The sequence below is a fragment of the Anser brachyrhynchus genome, assembly GCF_964034855.1.
Source record: "Anser brachyrhynchus genome assembly, chromosome: 2".
Classification (NCBI taxonomy): domain Eukaryota; kingdom Metazoa; phylum Chordata; class Aves; order Anseriformes; family Anatidae; genus Anser; species Anser brachyrhynchus.
In genome coordinates this window covers 142,057,014-142,077,636 of record NC_137695.1, presented here as the reverse complement: position 1 = coordinate 142,077,636, position 20,623 = coordinate 142,057,014, and the positions used below count along the sequence as shown (strand labels likewise).

Genomic DNA, 20,623 nt, shown 5'->3' with positions numbered 1-20,623 from the left:
CTTAGATGCTTCTAGCTTCTAGTTAAAGTGGCTCGCACCGAGCTTCTCAGAAGGACTTTTAAAATTTGCTCAAAAGAGAGGAGCCATAAACTTGTTTGGTGAGATCTGACAACCCCCTTTTTCACCTAATTATAGTTGCAAAGTTTAATGGGAATAAATAGGAATTTAATAGGAATTAATGGGAATAAATGCACTAGTTAACTTTTTCAAATCAGACCTCCTGCCCACCTGTTTTGATGTTCAGGATTCCAGCAGCAGCAGCAACTCCCAAGCTGGCAGCTGCCCTGTAGCTGGAAGTATCTGTTGGAGGGGGAAGGCAGGTCAGGATAGCATCATCATCATGAAATAGTATAGTAGTAAGAGTAACCAAAGCTTTCTCTTGTGATTGATCTCCACCCAGCCCCTTAACACTTTTTCCAGACTGGTAGAAGATGAATTTCTGTTAGATGAAAAAAAAAAAAAAAAAAAAAACATGCAGGGATCTCAGCCCCGGGAGCATCTCCTAATTAAAGACAAAAATAAACTGCCCTTTTATTCTTTTCTGCATTTGTGGGTTATACTGATGATCTGATAAATTGCATCAGAAACTCATCTCATTGCTAGTTAATACATTCCTTCCCATAGAAGTTCATAATAAATAAGATTCCAGAGAGAAGGAATATCAACTCAGACCTAACGTAACTGCAGAACAGCAGCACGCATTTCAGAGCAGGTCTATTTGCTACCTAGACAACAGAACAAAACAAAGTGCATCTAATTACACTGAATATTAATCTTGTTATTGTCATTGTTAGTTTGTAACTAAGCCAAACATCTCTATACAATCAATGTTCAAGGCAGAAGCAAATAGGCCTTTCACCAATTGTTATACACAATGCTGGTTTTCCTAATAAACCAATCTGTCCTAAATTACAAAGCAACAGAAAAATGTGAGTGCAAACCAACACGATTTATGAGATGTCCTATTTTCACTCCAAATCAGTTTATACCTTTGCCATATCACATTTAAAGTTATCAGTTTGCAAGATCTCATAACCTAGAAACAGGATAACAACTACAGCAACTCCTTATAAACTTGAGTAGGAAAAAAACAGGATACAGGGTGTGAAACATCGTTGCAGTCTGGCTAGATGGCGTCATTCTGTTTCTCCCTGTAGCTAACACAACCCCTTAATACCAAAGAGACAGAAAAGTTGCGATGTTGAATATTACAATCCCTATATTTAATATGCACACATTTTTTAATCAATATTACATTAGTAAAAAGACTCCCCTTAAGTGAAGAAGGTTAGTCCAGAGAGATACTGGGGAGTGTTTTTTTGGGGGAAGGAATTGCTTGTTTTAGTGCTTCCTGTTAATTTCCACAGTATGCAGCTTTGTAGGTGACCATGTTTCATGATGAAAAGCCACACGTGTGTTACCCTGAAGATAAGATAAACATCCCCAAGCAATTCCTGGGAAGATTATATGAGGCATACCTATGAAATAAGATTGTTTCTAGAATTTAATACTTTAATTCCAGAAGCAATCCTGAAAATTGAGCAAAACATATAAATCACAGGAACCAGACTGGATGACTTGAAGTGCCTCAGTGCAATTCACAAGTTATTTGCATTTCTGACTGACAAGATGAAAGCTTCTTTTTATGATGTTGTATTGCCTTGTCTGGGAACAAACAAACAAAAATCAATAAACAATGACATTAATTTCACTTTCAGTGACATATCTACTTTTATGTATCATATATATGTATATATATTAAAGAGATGGGGTTGCTACTTACTAACATCAAACAGGTGCATTTCAATGATTACAGTTTTTATGCACAAGTTTTCAAGAACTTCTGAATTACAAAGGCACCTAACTCAGTTGCTCGATCTTTTGCAGAGATTCTGCTAGGTGAAAGAAAGGCGGTTTACAATTTTCATAATAGAAGACATACAGAATATAGCTGAATTAAGAGGTCTGACTTATCTTCTTTAATAGGAGGTAGGCACGTCCTATTTTGTACAAAAAAAGCCTCTCAGATGACTGCAGAAACTGTCCTGAGTTCAGAAACAACAAAGTTAGTGCCACTAAAAAAATAAGGCAGGTATTGGTAAATACCTAAGTAAAATAACTACTTTTGTTCTAGAACAAGCAGATCTTTGTAAAAAGTTATGGCAACAAAGGTGTTTCAGCACATGAACTAACAGGTAAAGCTGATGTGGGATTATGGTTCACTGAGGTCTGATTCTTCTCCCTTTCTGCCTACACAAAACACACTGAACAATACAATAGCCAGCTTCGGTGGTATCCAGCACAACAAGGAATGGCACAGCTTCTTAGTTGGCTGGTAGTGTTTTCTTAAGAAAGGAAGTCTAATTTAAGAAGTTATCCTTTGTTTCCTTTCAACAGCTTAGGAAAAAATAAGAAGGCATTTCCCCATACAAAGTTTTCCTCTGGATTTCCAGAGGCACTCTGAAAGCCAAAGTCACAAACTCACAAGATTTTTAGTTGTATTCACTGCTTCAATTCTCAGAAAAGAGACTATCCTAGTTCTCTCTATTAGATGCATGAAATAACTATCAGTTATAATTCCACACTAATGATTCCACCTACTGAAGGACAGTTTTATGTACTAAATCACATCCAAATTTTCCCTTACAAATTATAAAGGGTTTCAGAATAGGTTAGAGAATATAAATTGCAAGGAAAAAAATGTCCTAAGCATGAAGTTGAGATTCTTACAATATTTATTCAAGCTAATTGCAAAAGCAAGAACAAGAGCCACTTGTCCTTAGGAAAGGCATCACATTATGTTCATGGCCACCAGTCTCTTCAATCACAAAAAAATAATTTAACACTTTTAGTATTGCATAACTGCAGAAGTTCATAAGAATCTCATTGTCCAGACCAAGAGCAAAGCCTATTAAATATGCTTTCTAGTGACACATGCATAGTGACATACCCGTAATTTCCAAACAGACAACACATAACATAAAACCACACTATGAGAGTGTATTGTGTATAGTAGTTAGATGACTAAGAGACAGCATTTCAAGAAACATTGCGAAAATATTCCTATTTTGAGGACTGTTAGTGGCAGGCATCATATGATCACATTTCAAAATGTAAGACACAGCAGGCAGCTATTTCGCTCAAAATATAGGGCAGGGAGCTGAAACAAATTTATAGGAAAAACACTATTAAGTATACAAAAATTTAAGGCCTATTTAAAGAAAGAGCAATGCAAGAGAAAGATTCATTTTAGTATAGAAGTGTTATAGGGTACAGTCCAGATACAGTAGAAGGCTTAAGCATCTACATCCAATATCCCAAACCTGAAAATACTTTACTGAAAATACTGAAAATCTATTGTCTGACCCAGAAACAATCACTGTTTGTGACCATCATACTTCTACAAAAACACAAACAGAATTTCTGAACACTCCCTTTAAAGGTAATGATTGTGAAATGCAGGACTAGAACACAATCAAAAAAAAATCAGGAAACTGGGAAAACTGGCTGCAAACATCTATCAACTCATGCTTCACTTTGAAAGCTGACATCTAGACAGCTTCAAATCAGACTGGCTTTCTGTATTTTCCAAACAACCGAGACAGTTTCCAACTACCATAAGAACAGCTTGCAGTTTCTCTGACAACGAGCTTCCTGTTTTCAGGATTCTTACGGATGAGTATTTAGATTTATATAGATCTGAAGCACGACTATCTCGGATAATAGCAATTAATGACATCTGATGACAGGGGGAAATAAGTCGAAGGAAATCAATACTTTATCCAATTCACTCTTCTAGTATAGAGTAATTCTTCTGTTTACTTAATGGATCTAAGATTTAAGTAGGAACCAGTTTCCTTAAGTGATTTCTTCACAACTGCCTAAAATGAAGTGTCTTCAACGTCTCAGAAATATTCAGCTGTGTCCACATTGAGTAGTTATATTTTGTCTGTACTCTGGTTGATGACCAGAGATCTGATTTTTCAGTGTAAATTTTGTATTTCCAATATTGCATGGTGATAAAGACACTTAATTATAGTACCTCACATAGATACTGTTCCAGAATCAAATCTAGAAACCTCTGAAGAGATAAATTAGTCTTTTAGTTAGGTATAAAAAAAAGGTACAGTTGTATAGTAAAAGCTACACATAGGAAAGCACAAATAACGTAATTTCTCCTTTATGCACCCTTTCTTACTCAAATAATCATTTCCGTCGTTTCCCTTCCAATGCCCTCCTCCTTGTTTTATGTTCTTACAGCACAGGGATTTCCTTTTTATCTAGCAATACCAGAAGCATAAAAACCTTTTCTTGAAAGTTAGCTTCAGTTGATCATTCTCTCAAAATATGATTCATTGATCCCCTAATGGTCTCAGCAGATGGGGCCTTATTTGCGCCCAACTTTCAAAGAAAAATATTTGAGTTTATCAGCAACTTTCACAAGCAGCATCTTCACATGCACACAAGTTCAGTGGAATGTAAGCACTCCAACTCTGTACTAGAATCCTAACATGGCTAAAAATATTTTACACGCATACTTGTTTTCTTTTTCTTCCAGTCAACTTCAAACTGCTGCCTGCCATTTCATATAGGAAAGGCAGTAAAAATAAACCTGTCAAGATTTTAAAATCCATGCAAGGTAATCGACAGTAGAACTAGAGTTTCTGGGATACAAGGATCAGATTCCCAAATCAGAAAAGTTACAGAAATCTTCAAGAAAACTTACAGATATGATGTATAGGAGGTAATGTGTGTTTTAAAACAATGTGAGCAAAGATTATATGACCAAATATAGATTGTAACATACACTCTGGTCTTTCTTTTTTTTTTTTTAACGAATTGTATACACAATGGAAAAACATTTATCCTTTACAGTAAATGTCAACAACACATCTTTCAGGAAGACAAGCTCTCATGCAGCCATATGAAACTATTAGCAGTTATTTTTTTATAGAAATAACAAAGTAGTTGCACTACTTGAAAACTCATTTCTGAGCCAGGCTTTGGAGACTGCAGATTGCAAACAATTTTTCCTCTCCACTCCCCTCAAGATTCTTCAAGCTTAAGACCAGTCCTATCAGTAGCACTTCAGGATCCATCCCTGCGCAGGTACTATGCCCTTACCAACACCAGGTGACACTCCTTAACATTTTCAACACTAATTGGCACCAAAATGATGTTAACGCATCAGCAAGTAAGAGCAAGTACCTTAATTCATTACTACTTCATTAATTCCTATACATATATATATTTGTCCTGCTTAACTGCCAGCCAGGATAAACCACAACAATATTATATAAAACTTAAAAAGGAAAAAAAAAATAGACCATTAAGTACCGATCGAAGTTGCTTCTGAGTTGCAGCTCAACAGAAACGCTCAGCTTGCTTTCAAAGCTGGTCACGTTTAGATGCAAGAACAGAATGTATTTTGGAGAAAGCCTTTGTTTATCAACAGACAGTCTTCCAAATGGTAACAATTCTTTGTGCTAACAGAGAGAACCACTAGCACTTGAATCCATACACACTAAACAAAAAATAAAAAATACTGCCTTGATAAATACAGCCTTAAATCTCTATGGCTCAGTACAGATAGCATCCAGCCCCCCCCTCAAAAAAAAAAACAAAAACAAAAAAACACCCTCTTCCTTGATGAATATACACATTCACTTGAATACAAGAAAGTTAAAAAAAGAGACTTGAGGTAAATGGATGGGGATAACAGCATCAAGAACCCAACAGCATAATTTCTGAATTGCTGTTCTTTTGAATACTTCGTGCAATGTAGTATTTGATAAAAACATGTTTTATCTGATGGCAGGAGTCTTGATTATCTTGCTGCTAGATCAGAGATTGTACCTACTAAATTACTTCAGCGAAAAGTCTGATACAAAAAGCTATGTACAGATAGAGGAAAGCACGTTTCTACTTTTTTTTTATGGTATCGGTCTTTGCTTTCACTTGATCCTTTTCTTCCCATAATTCCTTTTCTAAAGAAATCACAGTACTTCCTTAAAGTCTCTTGATAAAAAGCTGCAGCTGAATGTGTGAATATAGGACTATCAAGCATAGAAGCAAAAGCTGATGACCATCTCAGTGCACAACACCTGGGTTAACAATTACTACTTTTCCCTGCTTCTCTCATCTTATCATATTGGACAGCAACAGCAGAAAGAACGTACACTTTTTGGAAAAGCAAGTTATTCCACCAGCTTCCTCTTCCAGTAAATCAAGAGTTCCTTGCCATACATGCGTACATCAAGATTTTGTTTTTCATTTCTGTTCCACCCTGAGTTTTCCCATCTGTTCTGAACAATTTTTCATCCAATTATCCTCCAAAACTTGTGGTAATATAAAAAAGCTTCAGTGATACTGTTTACCTGCTATCTTGCATGAAACCTGGATGAAGAGCTGACAGTAAAAGCTTGCTGGGTTAAAGGAAGTGCATTGACTGAAAACAATGAAATTTAATGGGAATAATGGGCATGACAACAGCTACAATTCTGTGTCTGCTGACATTTTCTAGCACGTGTTAAAAACCACTGTAACTCTGATACTGTCAAGCATTTCTGATTAGGAAAGTTAGTTTTTAAACAGCTTTCAGATTTGTGCTGTAAGTCAAGTTAAGAGAAGTCTTACTACGCAAGTTAAAATGCCCAGAAGATGACACCAGCATATTTCTTGTATGTGCACGACTTTGCTTAATATAAAAGTTAGTATGATGTATAACTTCATTAAAATATTCTGGATTAGATTATGAAAAGCAAACTTGAGATAATTTCATGCAACACAGATGGAAATAACTATTGTTGAAATGTCTTCTACAACTGTTTCCATCTAAATGTAAATAAAGGCTCAAAGAATTTTTTTTTTTTTTATAGCAAATAACTAACACATTTAGGAAAAGGACTGCCTCTGCTATCTTCAGAAATAACTCCTAAAAAGTTTCATCCTGAAGAAATCATTGCGCTACTTCCTGTGAAAATGGTTCTCTACAAATGGGTAAAACAGAGTAACTGGAGTTCACTAAAAGACACATGTTGTGCCTTGAACCATAAAACTGATCACTTGCCAGTCTGTTTCCTGTGCTCCAAAAGGCAAGGTTTTAAGATATCAAAAGACTTTGAGCAAGAGCCAATACCAAAATAAGTTAGTGGTGTCAATACTTGAGCCATATACACACTGAAAATCTTAAGATTCAGAAGACATGCATGATATTAATTTAAGTATATCAGCAAACTCCTCCACACAATTATTTAGCTGCAGAGGTAGTGTTGTTTAGCACTAGCCTTATACTTCAGCTAAGTAAGTGACAAGCTTGAAAACAGAATTCTTAGCCCCAAAAGTTTAAATTTTAGCAGAAGAAAACTAAGGCTATTGCATTTTTTATTTTTTCTAATCTTTCGTAATATACAAAAATGTTTCAGAGAAAACAAATATAGACGTCCTCAATTTTGGCATGCTCCAAAGAAACAAATAAAAATCAAGTCAGCAATTGGTGTCCTGAGATTCAAGTTAAACAATGCTGATGGGATACTTTTACAGTATATGACAAGAATCAAATTTGACTGACACTTGAATGCACAAGACTACAAGGTTTTAACTGTATGCACACTAAAAAACAAAACCACAGACATGTAAAGATGTGTCCATAGAAACACAGTGGACACAGATTCACATGAGAGTAAGGTGTTCATCATAAAAAATAAAAAGATAGTTTCAGTTGCAGTGTATTACTAAAATCCATGCAATAGCAAACTTATGTATGAAAATATTATAATTGAGAAGTTATTTATAGGATTATTAGAAAAACTATTTCATTAATAGATTATTTTTCCTCCTTTTTTTTCTCATCCCCGTTTTGAGACTTACCAATGAATATTCAACATTATAGACACGGGCATGATAGAAAATCAGAGTTTCTTGAATGAAAATTGTCTGCTTCAAAGTTAAGCTTCTCTGCTTTACTCATATTCAAGTTGAGTTTTAACTTACAATTTGCTCCAAACAAAATGAACTTCTAATTGTGAAATGTTGCCTGAACTGAGGTTACAGCAAAGCATCAGGATGGCATAAATTAAGCAACCATGATTATAGTAAGACCACCAAACTTTGTTCTTCTTATTGAGAAAATATTTAGCACTAGTCTTAATAATATTCCTATGAAAATATTAAGAGTGACACCGTTCTTCCTTACCTCCCACTCTTTAGCAGCATCTTCAGTAGTAGATTCTTCACTAGTTTCAGGCTCTTCCTTCTTTTTTACCACTATAAATCCAGGCTCTCGAAGAGACTCCCCAGTATCCTCTGCATATAGCTCCGGACTCCACTGGATAAAGAAGACATACAAGTGATCTGTCCTAGAGAAGTGAAGTAATGATACAGAGAAGAGAAAACATGGTAAACATTTGGGCCATATCAAATAACTATGAAATACCTGAGGTTAAAATAAAAATACTTAAAGTTTCACATTTTATTAGATATTAGAAATACATTTGAAAAAAAGCTAGCCATTATAATAGTGTGGGGGGCTTTGCTTTTTATTTTAATTATATGAAGCTCACACTGGAGGAAAAACTGGCAAATGACTGTGTTCTCATATAAGAGCACAGACCTTCCAACCATTACCATCCAATTGGAAACAGAGTATTCCAAAGGAAATAACTTCCAAACTAAAGTTTTAAGATTGTTTTTAATTATTTTAAAAGTACATGAAATATAAACACAAACAGGATTTTAAAAGAAGTCTGTATGTCTGTTTTCTCTACCCTTGAAGAAGAGCTTAAGACTCCCAGAAATGTAACCAAAGTCATATTGACTGAGAATCTGTGAGAATAGGTGAGAAAGTAAGGCTGACAATGTGCATATACATAACTAGATGAAGCTACACACTACCTGATCTGTAGTACTGCAGCAAATACCCAACATTTAAGTTACCTCCTTTTAAGTTATCTGCCACAAATAGTACAGTTTTCCAGTTTGGAAAAACAAATGCCCAAATTCCCAAAACAAAGTTCTTTACAACCCTAAGAGGTATCAGTCTACGTTGCTTAATTATTTCCCAAATGGACATAGACAGAGCATTTAAAAAAAGAACTACTGGATTCATTGCACTTATCTCATCATGAAAGAGACAGATCTAGAGCTAAGTGACTAGTGACACAAAATTCTCGAGTTTGGATATTCCCATGTCTCTCTTCAGAGATATTTGTTACAGTTAGTCTGCACACTGGATTAGCACAAAGATAAATATTTGGACTTTTTCCCCCTCCTTTCTTACTAAATACCTATAAATCTAAACTGGAAGAATAGCAACAGATACATGGCAGCAAAGCCTCAAAAAATGCAGCTATAATTTGCCTGTGCATCTGTCTAAAAGGATGTAGCATGGGTACGTATTAAAAGCCTCTGAACATGGTCAGTTATTCAAAGTCAGCTCTCTTGTTAAAACTAAGGTTTCCAGATAACACTGATAAAAGGAAAAAGACAAATTGTTCTCTGACAGTAAAAGAGAAAACATTTCAGATGCATAAGGCTTAATAAATTCTATGACAAAGTCAGAGAAGATTCAGATTCCTCATGCACTGACGTATCCATTTCAAAAGTCCTACAAGAAGTAGGAAAAATAAAAAATGAAAACAAAGACTTCTGCTATTGAAACAGCTTTAAATTAACAGTTACAGCAGTTAAAAAAAGTAAAAAAATATATATATCTTTAAGAAATTCCAGGACATTCCTTCCCTGATAGGCTTACTTGAGATTACGAACAGTGAAATAGAAAAGTAGTTATCTCGCAATCCTGCATTCTTTCTTATCACTAGTTTTCTTTCACCTATCTTGACACTAAATATTTTGACCTACGCAGAGTAGCACTACGCAAGTTAAACACAATTAAGAAAAAAACGCCCACCACATGCAACCTTTTAGTGTACATTGTACACACTGGATGGATAAAAAATACATCACTGACGTGCCATGCAGTTAGAGAGAGAAACCATGTATGGGTGGAGTCATTACAAAGGAGATCAGAGACTGTGAGCTAAGAACTACTACTTCTGAAATAAGTGATAAACTCTGCTTTCTGCTGAAGGTAAGTACTTGCACTGTTACATTAGAAGATAAACCAAAGATACATTTTTACCAGCTCTCAAGAAATGGAAAAAAAATCTATACCACTTGAGGGTAGTGAGGGTGATTTTAAAACCAGATTAGTGATATGCTATCATAGACTCAGTTCTCTCTGCTGAAAAACTCAAGTATTTTGACATCATTTGAGTGTGTTACATGTCTCCATTCACAGTGGACATGAAGAAAGACTACTGCCTTTCTCGTTGCAGCCAACTTTTAAGTATGAAATGATTTTTGTGTTTGTAATCAATCTTTTCTCCTTTAGATTAAAGAACCCCACTTACTTCTAATTTTCCTTATATGTTACACTTTCTAGGCATTAATTAGTCTTGCTGCTTTCCTCTGGACTCTCTCCAATTGATCGATATCTGTCCTCAACTGCAGTGCCCCAACTGGACATTCTATGCCATTCAGCTCAAAAGAAAAGATGGAAAAGTAACTTCATCATTGTGTGTAGGTATTTATACAAGATGACATCTGATAATTGCTTTTTGTTTGGGTTGCTTTTTAGTTTGTTTTTAATCTTTTCTGTCATAATAAACTCCAACACCTTAGGAAAAAAAATCACATTTTCAAGTTGAAAATAAGTCACAGTTTACTAGTAGCAAAGATCATTTAAGAAATGCAAGACTGTACTAGCGAGAGTGGACATCTCATGTCACTGCAACTAATTTTGACATTTTTTCCAGTAAATATGTTTAAGTTGCTTCCTGGAAAATATTTTTTGTTCCATAAAGATAAAACAGAATTACCCCAGCTACTTCTTTTTAACTGAAAGCTCTAGAGAGAAATATTTTTCCAAGCAATGGGAAGCACAAATAATGGCAATTAAAAAAAAAAACAAAAAAAACACCTTTCCTACAGAACTCACTTCCTTCATCAGACCCCATTTACTTGAAGCTTTGATTATTTACTTGCTACAAAAGCCCAAATAATGAGAGACTATTGACTGAACCTGCAAGTAACTCAGTAAAACTTCAATATGGTAATGAGGTATTCAGACGTTAAATACAAGCCAATCATCAATATCCTGGGCTGTATTTCTTTATAGACAGACATCAAAAGATTTTGAATGGGGTAGGGAGAAACCTAAAAACCACAAAGGAAACTTTCCTTTTTTCTTCCAGTCTACCTTTCTTACCTTTCTTGTGGAACAGCAAACCAGTACTCGTGTTTTTTATCTCTCTGAGCATACTGTTGCATTGATGCACTTGCTTGCGAAACAAATGTTTTTCTCATAGGTTTTCCAACCTTGAGAAGCAAAAACTTGTGAGATCGATGTCTTCGTTTTTCTTTCATATGGGAAGAACCTATTAGTAAAGAAAAATAAGCTATCCACAACATACAATAGGATTTAACAGAATGATTGACCACTTTTGTAATAGGGAATAACTAGACAGAATGTATAAGTGGGTAACGTAAGGTCAGTTAAACACATAAAAAAGGTTGTGCTAAGTTATATTTGCAGAATTAACTTAATATTCAAATATGTTGTGCCAAAATTTTCTGCTTCCAACCCCAGTTCACATTATAGTAATCCTTCAGCCACGCTTGAAAGGCTTTCAAAAGATATTCTCAATGCGCATCCCTCAACGTTGATTCAGACACCACACTTAAAAAGCCTCCACACAATGTAAAATACACTTAAATAAGTACTTCACATATGTAAAAGCTGCTCAGTAATTACTTTTCCTTTAAAGAAGAAAATTTCCAGTACTGCTAATAGACAACTAAGATAAGTTTTAATTTGTTAGTTATTTCAAACACTTCAAAGGTATGAACACCACTTCATGATAAAGTATACCAGATGTTGCAGTATGGGGCTTTTCCTGCCAGTACTACATTTAATTGAACAAGCAAAATTAAATGATTACCCTCAAGGTCTGGATTGTCAAGTCAGCACAGGGTTAAGGAAGAAGCCTTCTCAGAATTATTTCTTTGCCAGATTAATTGCTCAAATCCTAGAACATGAGCTACAGCCACAAGTGACTTTTTAAAGCAGGAAGGAAAATGCAAGTTTTCAGAGTTCTGATGATCACAAAGGATTTAGCCTGTCTCTGGTGTTAAAGGTACGTACAGACATGCTTCAGTTTTCTAGGAGACTCATCTGTCACTTACAGCTGAAGTTCACCATCAGTGTGACCATGCAGATTACCAATACAATGAGCACAGATATCATCTTTTTCATCTATTAATATCGCTACTGTATGCTTTGAGTCTAGTTTTCAACACAAAGTTTAGAATTGTATTGTGCCATGTTTTTTTTTTTTTGTTGTTTGTTTGTTTCCAGTAAGTATCTAAATGGGTACTTAGGTTACAGTTATATTTTAGGATTATACCTGCAGTATATGGTATGGTAGAATAGTTATAGTACATGTGATCCACAAATATTTTATAAGCCTATAAACTGTAAGATAAATTGTCAGATTTAAAAAAGACAACAAACAAAACCCCACTGTTTCATAGGACTGGCATGTGAACTTTCTGGCAGCTTAAGAGAAGAAATTCAAAATAATCTGACATTTGTATTTTGGTCCTTTAGAAGTTTTAAACTGCTGCATCTGATGTAGAGCCCTAAGATTTGGGGCTACTCCCAAATCTTTATATATATATATATATATATATATATATATATATAGTCCCTTAGAATATTAGAAAAACCAGTAAGATTTAAATTCATCTAGCAGAGAGAAACAAAATAAACAATCTATCTCTACACGAAAATGTCGAAAGGACTATTTGCAATTCTCCTTTTTTTTTGGTGTATTCTCATATTTTTTTATTTAATACAAAAATAAATAAATAAAATCAGAAAAATAAGGTTCTAGTAGTGGTTAATCAGCTCTTATGCTTTGTTTCCTTTCTACCAATATCCAGCTAAGTGGCAAACAGACACTTCTAATGAATACAATAGACAGGACATAAAAGTTTTTATAGCATCTCAGTCTTCCAATGACATGTGATCTATTCCTAACAGACCTGTCTTAAATGTAGTCTTTGGTGATCTTCAGGAGTCAAGGAACAGATCTATGCTTTTACCTTGACTCTATTTAAATTTACCTACAGATGAAGCCAGTATATGTTTCATCTAATCTGTCTGGACTGAAATATTCATGAGTGCAAATAAAATCAGCAAAATTTAGTAATACAACTCAAATGCTAGTAAGAAATGTACTATTTTAAGTGCAGCCATTAGCACAAGTCTCCAAAAAAGTAAACTTCTAGCTTGTATCCCTCTGAGTGAGACACTGATTTTTATATATATGTGTGTGTGTGTGTGTGTGTGTGTGTGTGTGTACTCTGTGACTGTACAGTTCATCTTGCATGGAGAAAGCTTAGTATTACTAAATGAGAATCTTTAAGGAAACAAGAAAAACTTAAGTACCCAATATAGCTGAATTACAGGTAACATTCAACAGCTACAGCGGCAGAGAATACTTGTGCTTGCATTATTATTATTTTTTTAAAGTCATGGAGAGCAGCTAATGTCAACTGACATCTTTGCCAGAGGATTGTCTTAAATATTTAAGATGCAAAAGCCAAACTTCTCACAGAATGATGCAACTATTAGCCTGTTCTAAATTTTGAAATTCAGCTACTTCTTAACTGGAGAAGAAAGAAAAAAATCTGAATCATTTCAGAACCTCAAATGTAACAACTTCTGCTAAAGAATGTATTTTTATTCAATACAACCTCATCTTCCACTTACTAAAAGAAAACAGTGCAACCATCAAATGCATTTCAAGTATATTCTATTAGTATGTGACAGGCATTAAAGTTAGGTTTTCTTCATAGCCCCCTCCAAATACTGCACAATTAAAATACCTAGTTTATCTCCATTAGTAAGATGGTAGAGTATCAGAAAGTGACCTAACAAGTTTTTGAACAGCAAGACAAAATACACACAGAAACATCTAAGCTATTTAAATAAGACTTTTTTTTTTAAATACACAAATTGAATAACTTCAGACTTTCAAGATAGCTTCTAACTAAAAATCCTAGGGCCTGACCTTACAGAGGAGTAAGGATACTCCTTTTTAAGTTTACTTATTCCCCACATTCATAGCATTAGTTTTACCATCTAGCTCTTATTTGCCCTGAGAAGTACTTTTCATATGTTCAGTCTTGATCTGGTCAGCATGAAAGTATTACAAGATGCAAGTGAATGTTCTGAAAACCAGTTTAAGTCTCAGTGTTATATTAAGCCTCCAATGTTTGCTGCTCACATCATGAACCTTAACCACAAGGTATACATGTCATGAGATTAAATTCATTCCCTGAAAATTCATTCATACACAGGTGTACACAGGACCAAAATTCAAGCAAGAGTTAGCTGACTGCTAAGGAACACATTTGATTTTGAGCTCTACAGAGACCAATGTATCAAGAATCTAATCATACAGGTTCATTGAAGTGTCCCCTACAAATATACTGCATATTTTAATATGATCATAAACAATTTCAGTGAGGAAAAGTATCAGTCACAAAGGTATTTATGTTTTCAATTTCCTGAGCAAAATTTTCCCACCGGTTTAAATAAGTATAGCTTAGGTATATCCTCAAGGCAGTGAGAAATAAGCAATACATGAGGATGTGTTCTGCAGAGCAGAAAACAGAAAATTCTCAAGAGCTGAAGGGAAATGCATTGCAAGTCTGGAGGCTAACACTACCTCTAAATACTGACTCACCTTCTGATTGCCCGTCTCCTGCAGTCACAGGTTTCTGACTGATTTCTTTTTGTGAATCCTGCTGCATGTTTTCTCTTTGTTGTTTGGTTTGTTGCATAGTATGGGTCTTCCAGAGTTTGCGAAGTTCCTCAACTTCTGTTTCAGAGTCTTGAGTTCGCTCTTTCACTACTTTTCCTTTGCTAGTAGTCTCTTTCTTTGGAGAGTCTGTGGTATCTTCACAATGTGGACTTTCTTCTGTCTTACTCTCTATTTCTGGCTCTTTTGCTTGTGTAGAATCTTGATCTTGGTCCATTTTTGCCTCTTTGTTCTGTTCTTTGCTACCATGTGGGTCTTGCCTCAACTGCTGGAGAACATTCCCAGTATTGTCACTAGATTCTTGTCCCCCCTTTACAGCTATCTCTGTGCTTTCTGAACCTAAACTGTGGGTACTAAACTGTTTAACATTTACAACCATTTCAGCACTGAGTTTTAAGTCACTGTCAGCTTCTTTCGAGTCCGAAATTATTGTTAAACATTCTGCACTTGTTTGGTTTATTGTTTGGACAGATTCTGATGATGCTCCAGAAGATTTGCCTTGTCGAAGCTCATCCGAGGAAACAAGTTCCTCACGTATTGGAGAGAGTTCTGATTCTGTGAACACGTCTTCTGAAAGAGACTCCTCCGTACTCCTTGGGGCAGTGCTAGCACTGTCATTGCCTGTATCCCGAATCCTTGAATCCATTTCATCTGTATTGCTCTTTGCAGCTTTCTTGGAATGGCCAAGTTCCCTTACAGACAGCTGTTCTATGTCTCTGTTGAGCAAATAAGAGTAATTACAATAGCAGGTACCTTTTATTGCAGAGCCTTTTTCTTTAGTAAGTTTAATGCTAAAAAAAAAATTACTTCTTTTAGTCTTAAAAATAAACTCCTCCCATGACCACCCCATCCCTCTTAATCCTGTAAAGTATCAGCAATGAGAAACAAGCATCAATATGTTTACATAACATATCTCTGTAGCAGTAAACTTACAGCATACCTTTTGCCCATATGACATAGACGTGACTTCCCATATTCACATTACTTTTGCAAGCAGAAATTCTTATGAAACTAGCAAATCTATTTGAGATGCTTAAAGTATAAACTAAACTAAAAAAATACAAGAAAAAAAAGAGCTATAAACAACCCTAATATCTAATGGCCGAAGTTCTCCACAATCTTTTAAGCTTTGTCTACCACAGAGGCCAGGATAATTTCACAGATCTGTCCCATTTATTATGAAGCTGACATCTAGCTCGCTGGTAAAATATCAGTGTTAAATCACCTGCTCTAATCCTGTCTAAGTAAGATAATACAGAACAATAGGAACCATAAAGGTAGATTTGTATCAAGATCTTACTATTCTGGAAAATACCCAACAGTGATTAGTGTGCTCACCAGTCAGGTACCTAACTTTTTACCACTGTTAAGCTAAAAAAATCTTGGTAAAAAACTACTTGGTACAATACAACATTTGAAAGAACAGACATCAAATGTTGATAAATAACATATGAAAAAATAAAAGCAAGCATAAAAGAAGAACTTGCTTCCTCCATGAGGGAAATTACATTGTTCAAAACCTGCCTTCAGAAATAAGCTAACCATTTTCTGAAACTCGTAGAATTTGAGGTGGCTGTGAACATACTTAACTATATCAATATGACTCAGACTTGTACCAGTGTTTTCAAAGAAATTTATCGGTGTACAACCTGAATAAGCAGTTTCTCATGTTTAAGCTTACTTTTGACTAGAGTTCTAAAACGCCGACTCTAGCTACCACAAGAGAACTTCTATTACCTAGTATCAAAAACTTTTAAGAAGCTTGTACCTTAATCTCCCATACTGAAAAAGGATAATTCCACTCTGCATTTCTGCAAAACTTTTTATCCAGTTACTAACATCACTGAGACATCATTAAAACTCAGTATGTTTGCAAAACATACATCCTCTTACTCAAATTTCATCATGAGGTTGATGCTAAGATTGTGCTAGTGCAGTAATTTTGCTTACGAAGACTGTGGAATAGAGTTTAGGATTCATCACTTACTAGATTAGGGTGTTTCCTTAATTTTTTCAAGACTACACTGATAATAGGTGCTCTTGGACAAGCACAACCTAAGGTACATGATATCTGAGAAAAAATGGGAAAATACGTCTGAAAATGTAAAATTTCAGTATGGATTGTGGTTTGTATAAAAGAGCATCCAACATGACATTGCAGTTTTAGTGATGAAAGAACGCATCAGTTTTGTGATATGTTTCCATTATGCCAATAAGATTACTTTCAGTATTAATGTTGTTTTTCCAAATTTAAACAGGTTTTATGGTTGGTAAAATTGTGAGATGAAAGAGTTAACCATAGCAGTGAAATATTTGGAAAAAAATAATGGAAAACACATTAAGTCTCAAATACTTCAAGACACACGGAAGGTCTTATCAGATTTAGCTGTACCTGTTGGAGTTTTGATTACAGACTTCAGAAATTTGAATTTTGTTTCACTGAAAGTTCACAAACATGCATGCCTCAGATTTTGAAGCATAAAAGTGCCAGGACTGAAGAAAATGCTAAAAGTTAGTGTTCTGTTTAATAGTTTATAGAAGTTGACAAGAAAGATGAATCAAACCAGACATCCAAGACTTCAAATGCTGTATGACCTTTGTTTATCAGGCATGTTTTCATTCCATATGCATTTATTAGAGACAAAAACAATAAAATGCATGTGCTATAAAGGCACAAAAATCTATAGAATATTGAAGATAAATTTGTAAGTCAAAGTTGAATCATTAAAATGCTAAACATGCTGGGAAAGACTGGTTTTGCAACTGCAATATTATGATTGAAAAAGGTAGATTAAAAAAAATTCCTTGTAGTTCCTAGTGTAGGTAATGAAATTATGAAAATTATATGACTGTTTTCCAGACAGAGTTTTTAAACTCCCAGAAATCAAACCAAAGGCATCATTGTACATCAAAACCCCCAAAAGTACTAACGTAGAAAGATATACATTAGTTACTTTCAGGAAACACATGACTTAAGGCAGCAAACAAGGCCACATCAATATGCCAGTCTGTTAGTAGGTCTCTGCTGAATCTGCACTTAAAAAAAGAGGTGTAAGAGTTATTTCTTCTTGGTGTCAAATTATTCACGATTATCAAGAAATATGATGGCATGCTACCTGTAAGAAGTTTAAAAGAGCATTTTTCATAATGACTGAATAGCTTCATACCTTAGGCCTCAGCACAGCACAACTATCACCTCCTTAACAGAAGATGGTTGCAAATTTAGAAAAAGTTATACATCAGGCAAACAGCTTTACTCACATATATACACAGCTCTACCTAGGAAAACACTTTGGTTAAAGGAGTATACTTCCCTGCAGTTAGATGATTATGGTAGTCTTCAAATGTTTATGCTTTATGGACAGTGACAGGTAAATGTGGGATGATCTCTATTTTACTATTTTTTAAAATCTGTTTTGTTTTAGTATTAGAATGCATACTATTTCTGAGGATCAGATAAAATTAGGAAAAAGAATGGAACAAAGTGTTTTTTTTTTTTTTTCATACTACTGTTTAAAGCCAGTTTTAAATGCCTACCACAAAAAGCACCGGCAACTAAGGGTCATCAACCATTCTATTCATTTTAAACAATTCTGGATTCAAAGGGTTGGGAACACAGTTTTTCTCCTAGCCAAAAAGGAAAAAAGTATACTCCTAATGCCATAAAAATATACACAAACTTCAAAAAATTAGTCTTAAAACTTTTTAGCAGAACAAAAAGAAGGTATAAGAAGCCAGTTTGAGAAGCAAGTAGGAAGTGGTACACAACGTTTTTACCTAAAGCTGTTTAAGCTGAGCTTTATTATGTTGTACGGTTTCCACATTTTCAAAGATTCAGGTTTCTCTGTGACATGGTGGAAAAGTGGCAGAGGAAGTGCTATGGTACCCTACCCCCCTTTTTACTTTTTTTTTTTTTTAAGAGACTATAAGAGGAAAATACACGTATATAGAAGAGGAGATATTCTACGAAGTATTAATGAATGTGAGTGCTTAAAACAAAGAGAGCTTTCTCCATGTTTTCTCCAAGCCAATCTTGGATGTTGTTAGAAAGGAAAACAGGAAAAAAATGCATTTGTGCTAGTTTTGCGTGGTCAGCCATATGGCTGCGTATATTTACTCAAAGCTTTATAAATACTATTCTATCTTACATGCTTAATGAATCCTTAATTTTGCTGTCCACAATTTCCTTATACAAAGCAGCTGACATCACTTCTTCCATGGGACACATGATGCCATACTCTTCACAGCCGTTCTCTTGGACCAGAGGATCCATTTTATGAGGATCAAACATTATATTATTTGGCGTCACTAGCAGCACACCATTGACTGTACCCTAAAATGAGAGGGAAAAACAAGTGGTAAATTTTCTCCTTCATATTTCAGCTTATTCACTTTTTCATAGGGGAAAAAAGTGTTTTCTAATTTTTTTTTTAATTTTTTTCTGTTTTGTTTTGTTTTTTTTTTTTATCTTTAAGAAACTTTATATAATTTGATTTCTCGCAGTTACCTGGAAACACAACACTTTTGTGGGGAAGAAAATTAATGACACCCTACTTCTTAACAACAAAAAAAAAGCCAACCAGTTTTGTCCCTATTCATTCTTAACAACTATCTAATAATTAGGTTAAGGAGAAAAAAAATTGCTTGCAACCTACTGAATATGTTAGGAGGCTCCACTGAGATAAAGATTTATCTTTTCTAGACAACCATAGGGCTTTTTGCTATTTTTGTAGGAAGCTTCAAGCATTTTTTTTCATAAAACCTAACTCTTAACTCTTCTTATTTTTGTCTCTTCAAGAAAAAAAGTCTCATAAGCAGAAATTTGTCTCCATTTTCTCACACAGAAGTGACAGCAGTATCCAATACAACTCATTCCAACTGAATTGACCAGTTGATTGATTGGACAAGTGTTTAATATTTGTAGTCTCGTTTCATTCTAGAAAGATTTTCTTTTAAAAAAGATACAGCTGCACTAAGATGCACCTTTAGATGAGTTTTATCACAAATGATATTGCCACAGGACATGAATACAAGTAGATTTTAAACTTTTAACGTTGAAAAGCTTTAAAAGTTAACATAAGTGGTAGGATTCTCTGAACTCCCCACCCAAGTTAGACGTGCAACCACCAACACTACAGCTGCTCACTAAGGGAATTCATTAAACTGTCAGATTAATAGAGTTTAAGCTTAATCTATGAACTGGAAGAAATACAGCCTGAAGAAGGATCACAGTGATCCTTCAGTTATATATCGTGAATCCTAAAAGCTTTACAAATTTAAGAGCACACTGAAAACTTTTGTGCAAAACCACAAAAAAAAATGCTTCATATGCTGCTGAAACTTATCATTGAACTCGGTATTTATTAAACTCCTGTTAAGTTGTTCACATTGACCAATAACACTGCATACTAGATTGGAGAAGAATTGTTGCTCTGCAGTTTTAAGAACACATACCAGCACAGCATAAAATAGAACTACCTTCCTTTCCATCGACAGAAATTTGTCCCCAAGCTCTCTGATGACTGATGATCTTCATAGCAGAAATACAAAGATGCCTTATATTGAGCAGAAAATTATAGACTACTAAAAAATGAGCCAAAAGAAGAATTAAAGCCTACAGCAATGACCAATGATATCACCATTATGAAAAAAGGAAACAGTCTCAAAAGCAGCTCAAGTGCCCACATGTAAGTCCTGAGTAGTTCAGTGCTTAGTCAGGTTTTACACTAGCCAGA

The 20,623-nt window shown here is 34.8% G+C and overlaps 1 protein-coding gene across 18 annotated transcripts in view; it reads right to left on the bottom strand.

The window, feature by feature from the left end:
* OXR1 (oxidation resistance 1) overlaps positions 1–20,623 on the bottom strand; it is a 273,119-nt gene that overhangs the window by 25,853 nt on the left and 226,643 nt on the right. For all 18 annotated transcript variants that reach the window (XR_013946361.1, XM_080579456.1, XM_080579472.1 and 15 more), the window contains 4 exons: positions 19,037–19,221; positions 14,814–15,604; positions 11,267–11,435; positions 8,195–8,357 (listed from right to left, as the gene is read on the bottom strand). Coding sequence is in view for 17 of the 18 variants with exons in the window: in XM_080579456.1 (XP_080435582.1) it covers positions 8,195–8,357; positions 11,267–11,435; positions 14,814–15,604; positions 19,037–19,221 (1,308 nt within the window). In the remaining variant the exon portion in view is untranslated. The remainder of the gene's footprint in view (positions 1–8,194; positions 8,358–11,266; positions 11,436–14,813; positions 15,605–19,036; positions 19,222–20,623) is intronic.